This window comes from Arachis ipaensis, chromosome B10, assembly GCF_000816755.2.
Source record: "Arachis ipaensis cultivar K30076 chromosome B10, Araip1.1, whole genome shotgun sequence".
NCBI lineage: Eukaryota > Viridiplantae > Streptophyta > Magnoliopsida > Fabales > Fabaceae > Arachis > Arachis ipaensis.
The window spans coordinates 132782737-132787881 of NC_029794.2; the positions used below are offsets into that span (position 1 = coordinate 132782737).

The following is a 5145-nucleotide window of genomic DNA, read 5'->3' on the forward strand; positions in this document are numbered from 1 at the left end:
ATTATATTACTATAAGAAAATTAATTATTCTGTCATAACATATTTAATTAATTTAAAACATTTAATTATTTTAAATAAAAATTATCTAAAATGATTGGGCATAAAGCATCTTAGATAACATTTTAAGTTTGTCATCAAATCTCAGGACTCAACTCTAAAAAAAATGCAAAATACCGTTGTATAAATATACAAATATAAAACTCTTTATAATTATAATCTTCTAATTTTTTTGTTATCAAACTCAGAATTGACAACTAACAACTATGAATCAAAATCCCAATTTCTTGCTAAAGTCTAACAACAAACTCAAAACAATAATTGCATCAAGCAATACTTAATCAAGAATCTTTTTATTTTTTTCTTTTTTTCCCTTCTTGTTTGTTTTCCATTGTAAGAGATGGGATTATTTAGGCATCACCATATTGATACAAATTATATATATGGAAAGAATAGCAAAAATTGAATATGGTTTTACATGCCTGTTGTAACTTACCCATCTTTGAATAACCGTAAAAAATCTCAAGTAATGATACAAAGGTATACAAACTCATAAAAATTAACAAAAAAATAACTTATTGTGTGACAGAAAAATGAGACTTGCCCCACAGAGAAGCTGCTTGGGATAATGGAATTTCAATGATTAAGGCAAATTAGAGAACTTCATTCAGTTCCTCTTTTTTGATTTTGCAAGATGAGGAAACACTGACAATATATTGTGTGCTAGTAGATCCTGCCTTGTCAATATTCCAATTACAGGAGATACCTGTGAGGAGACAATATTATAGGATTAGTCATTCACATAATAGTATTTAAACAAAGAGAGAAAAATCAAAGTTGAAGAATGGATTAGTCAACTTCACTTACCCCGGATGCTTGATACTTGGGTACAACAAGAAGATGTCGTAGTCCAACTTGCCTGAAGAGAACCATGGCTTTTGCAACTGACATACTCTCCAAAACGGTAAAAGGAGTTGTGTTAGTAAGAGGATGAAGATCAACATACATCTCCATTTCATCTCTTGTTATAGCCACCTCTTCAATCTTCCCTTCTCTCTCTGCAAGCTCAACCCATGTAAACTTCTCCCTCACCTCCCATTCCTCTCTCCTCCTTGCCTCCTTCAAGAACCACCTCTTCTTCAGCACTTGGATCAGATGTGCTCTCAGGATCATTCCATGCAGTTCTCTTGCTTCCGTTACAAGCCTCGTCGGCGGCACCACCCCATCATCCACCACAGGGAAACCGTTATGAGTAGTGTTCCTCAACGCTTCAACAATGTTGCAGACTTTCTCTACCCCTCGGAGAGTAACCACTGCTGGCTTCACATCAACAAGCTCTCCCACTGTTAGGTTCCTCATCCATGGCTCCGGGTTTGAATCCATGAAAGGGAGGCCTTTAAGGTGCAGAATGATCTCATAGATGCTTGGGTTGAAACTGTCCCCAACTGTTTTGGCTATCAAGAGAACAAACATGGTGATTGGGAGTAAAAGAAGGTTGTTGGTTAATTCGAGAAAGATGACACAGAGTGAGACAGTCATCCTCATGGAACCGGCCATAAGCGAGGCTGCGCCGAGAACGGCAAACAATCCATGATCAATGTTTGTGTGAGGCCCCATGAGCATGGCGAGAAGGCGGCCGTAGCCGGAGCCCATGAGAATTATGGGAAGGAAGAGGCCGGAGGGGACGGCTATGCCGAAGGTGACTAGTCCTAAGATGCAATAGAGTGCAAAGAAGATTAGGATAGAGGATGGGTGGTATTCATTAGGTGTGTTGGAAGAGAATATGTTTCGAACGGCGTCGTCGTTGGTGGTCAGGAGCAGAGTGGCAAGATCATTGTAGTGCCCGTCTGGGCAGTTGAATTGTTTGTAATTTCCAGACCTTCCGTTGGTGGGGCAAATGGATTTTGGAAGCGATGGATCACAAGGACTGCATTTTGCAAGGAATGGCAGACCATATTGGCATGCTGATGTGAACAATGCTACTGAAAGACTCAGTAGCAGCTTATAAATCTTTCCTTTCCTGCAAAATTGGAACTAGTTACTACTTAGTATTCACACTTTTAGAGATATAACTATTCATGTTGGCTCTTCTTATCAGTTTAAACTTTTGGGATGAGTAGTTTTATAACATGGTATCAGAACTCTATGCCGAAAGGTCAAGAAGAGTTCAATCGAGTCCAAAAGTAAAAACGAAAATAGCATAAGACAAATAAAAGTAAAGAAAAAAAGATCTATGCAAACAATATACATTGAGTTGAATGATACTAATTACTTGTTTAATAACTTTGAAAACACTAGTTTTGACACTTGGGGAATCACATTATAGATGGAGATTTCAATTTTATGTTGAGAGTGATTTCAGGTATGGAAGAGATATTGTTACTTACTGATTAATGAGATTGTAGAGCCTGAGGACCTTGTGGAGAACATGGTTATAAAGGCTTCCCAAAACGCCTCCAATGACTCCAATTAAGGCAACAGGGATAATATCCATAACATGGTACCTCACACTAACATTGCTAACATCAAACATTATAAGCCCTCCTTCACCAAAAAGACCACACTTCCCTTCATGGCACAGTTCAATGAAAGCTCTTAGAATAACCACCACCACAGCAGTGCTGAAGAAAGTTCTCCAAAGCAATGCACTTCTCCACCAAGTTGCCACCTCTTCAAGAGCAAACAGGACTCCGCCTACAGGGGCCCTGAAAGCCGCGCAAACACCCGAAGATGCGCCGCAGGTAATCAGATCACGGCGGTCACGGTCGTTGTTAAAGTATCGCAGCCACCGCCACTTGATCCGGTAGTTGTCAGGGCCTCCTTGGCCTAACAAGGAAGCAATGCAGCTTCCAATATGTACCAATGGCCCTTCTTTTCCTAAATCTAGCCCTGCAGCAACAGCTCCAATGCTTCCGATAATCTGCAAGAGACTAACAAAATTAGTCTTCAAATCAGTCATTATATATTTATATATCTTAGTTTAAATTCTACTTATTTATATGTGTAAATTCTAACAAATATAAATGCAAATTGTATATTTTATGTGCACAAATCTTTGTGAATATTATATATACTGATTCCAGAAATTAGTGGCACCACAAACGGAAATGTTGTCCACCATATATAAATTAATAGAAAAATCCTTAGAGGTCAGTTGTGCTTATGAACAGAACAAAAAGGAGACCAATAGAAAGAAAACTACTTATCCGTTTTCATTTTTTCGATGCAAAAATGCTCAATAAAAAAACAAGCTAAGAAAAAAACAAATAAAATAAAATTTGGACCGCATCAATAATTGTCTCTCCCCTTTATTCATCCATCCATGACCATCATCCTTTATGAACCAATCTCATCATTATTCTCAAACCCCAAAAGCCTCCAAAACAGAGCTCAAAGGGAAAACAAATCTGCTTTGTTTGTTTTGAATCATTCTGAAGTGGAAGAATTTTGGCAGTAACCAACCACAATAAAGAATAAAAAAAATAAATAAACTAACCTTGACAAACAATGTTGTGGCACCGTACATGTTGGGAGTGTCAACACCATTAAGATAAGCTTTGATTTCTGGTATTCCAGGCCCAGCTGCTGTTGGTGCAAAACACACACAGAGAATTGCAGCAACGAACGTTAATAGGAAATTAACACCCGTGAAATATAGAAAACCCGCCATGTACCTGTCACCATAGATTCACAGTTACTACCTCCGATTCACTTTCGCTGTTACCGTACAAAAAATTAATGCATCTGAACAAAAATAAAATAGAGACTAAAAACAATTTCTAATAGGTAAAACTCAGGTGCACACTTTACTTCAGGTAAGTCTTAAATGATTTGACAGATTTGATTAAATTATCATCTAACTAATCTCAACTATTAATTTCATTAACTGTATCTGAATTTTCACCTTTTCTGATAGGTTCTGTTCGATCAGAACCTCTGAGCATGACAGTTCTATGGATTAAAACTGTTCATCTTCTATAAAAAAGTTTGGTAATAATTTCTTTTTTATTTGAATTCTAAAAAGAAATATTGATCTCGCCTTTCTTTGTGGATGTACTGAACTACGGCAAGAAGCTTGTATCCTGCAATGTTCTCAATGGCAAGATTGATGAGAGTGGCGATGACACCGGTGAGAAGACCAACAAGAAACGCGAGCGACCATTTCAAGAATATGTACTGCAACACCTGAGCTCTTGACCTTGTTCTCCAATCTTGCTTGAAGAGATCATTCTCATTGATCCTGCAGACATATGAGAATTAGCTCGAAGTTGGTTGAAATGATGATGAGTTGTTAATTTTCTTACTCGTAGTCCAAGCTTTCTATGTAGGAAACTTTGGCTCCAACGAGAGCGAGTGGATTGGAAGAGAGAGTTCTGTTTCTCTTGAGAAGTGGCTCGTGTAATGGATTGGTATTGGTGTTGCTTTCTGGATCTCTTTCTTCAACGCCTTGAACTTCATCCTCCATGTTCATGCTGCAATTGCTTTCATCTCCCATGATTATTGAGAAATCTGTGAAGTTCGGGATTGATCTAATGAAAAGGTTGGAGAATGGAAAACGCAAATGAAATGAAATGATTGATGTGAACTGGAGACTCTTTGGGCGGGGTGGAGTCTACATGACTACATCTCCATTTGTATTTTTGTCTTACTATTTTTCTTTTTTCTTTTTTTGGTAGCTTTTGTTTTGAGATACTGGAACTTAATATTATGTTTGTTAGCGTAGAAATTGATACTAAATTTCAGTTTTTATCTCCAAAATTGCAGTATTTTCAAAGAATAAAGACACAGAAGATTGAAATTTTTGGGGACAGAGACTGAAACTTTAATAATATTTTATACCTAAAATACTCCATTTCAATTAATTAATTCTAACTTTACTGTTTTTGCAAATTATATTAGAGCTTCATTCTTATTTTGGTCTCGATCTTCCACTTTACACCAAACACTCTTCGTCTTGTCTCTCTTCTAAACGCTGTAAGTCTCAAAAATTCAAAAATAGAGACAGAGAGAGCAATACTGAATTAAGTGTATATATTATGTTTAATTTAAAATAAATATAAAGATTGAGGAGTAAATTTAGAATTTGAAAAATTAAATGAAGATATTTTTATAAAAAATATTAAAATTTTAGTTTTCTATGTCTCTACT

General features: G+C 36.6%; 1 protein-coding gene across 1 annotated transcript; it reads right to left on the bottom strand.

The window, feature by feature from the left end:
- On the bottom strand, positions 370 to 4618 carry LOC107623128 (chloride channel protein CLC-b). The gene is made up of 6 exons (XM_016325285.2): positions 4302 to 4618; positions 4037 to 4237; positions 3494 to 3671; positions 2385 to 2917; positions 865 to 2017; positions 370 to 763 (listed from the first exon to the last, which is right to left on the bottom strand). The coding sequence occupies exons 1-6, from the start codon at positions 4490 to 4492 to the stop codon at positions 665 to 667; spliced, it is 2355 nt and encodes a 784-aa protein (XP_016180771.1). The 5' UTR covers positions 4493 to 4618; the 3' UTR covers positions 370 to 664.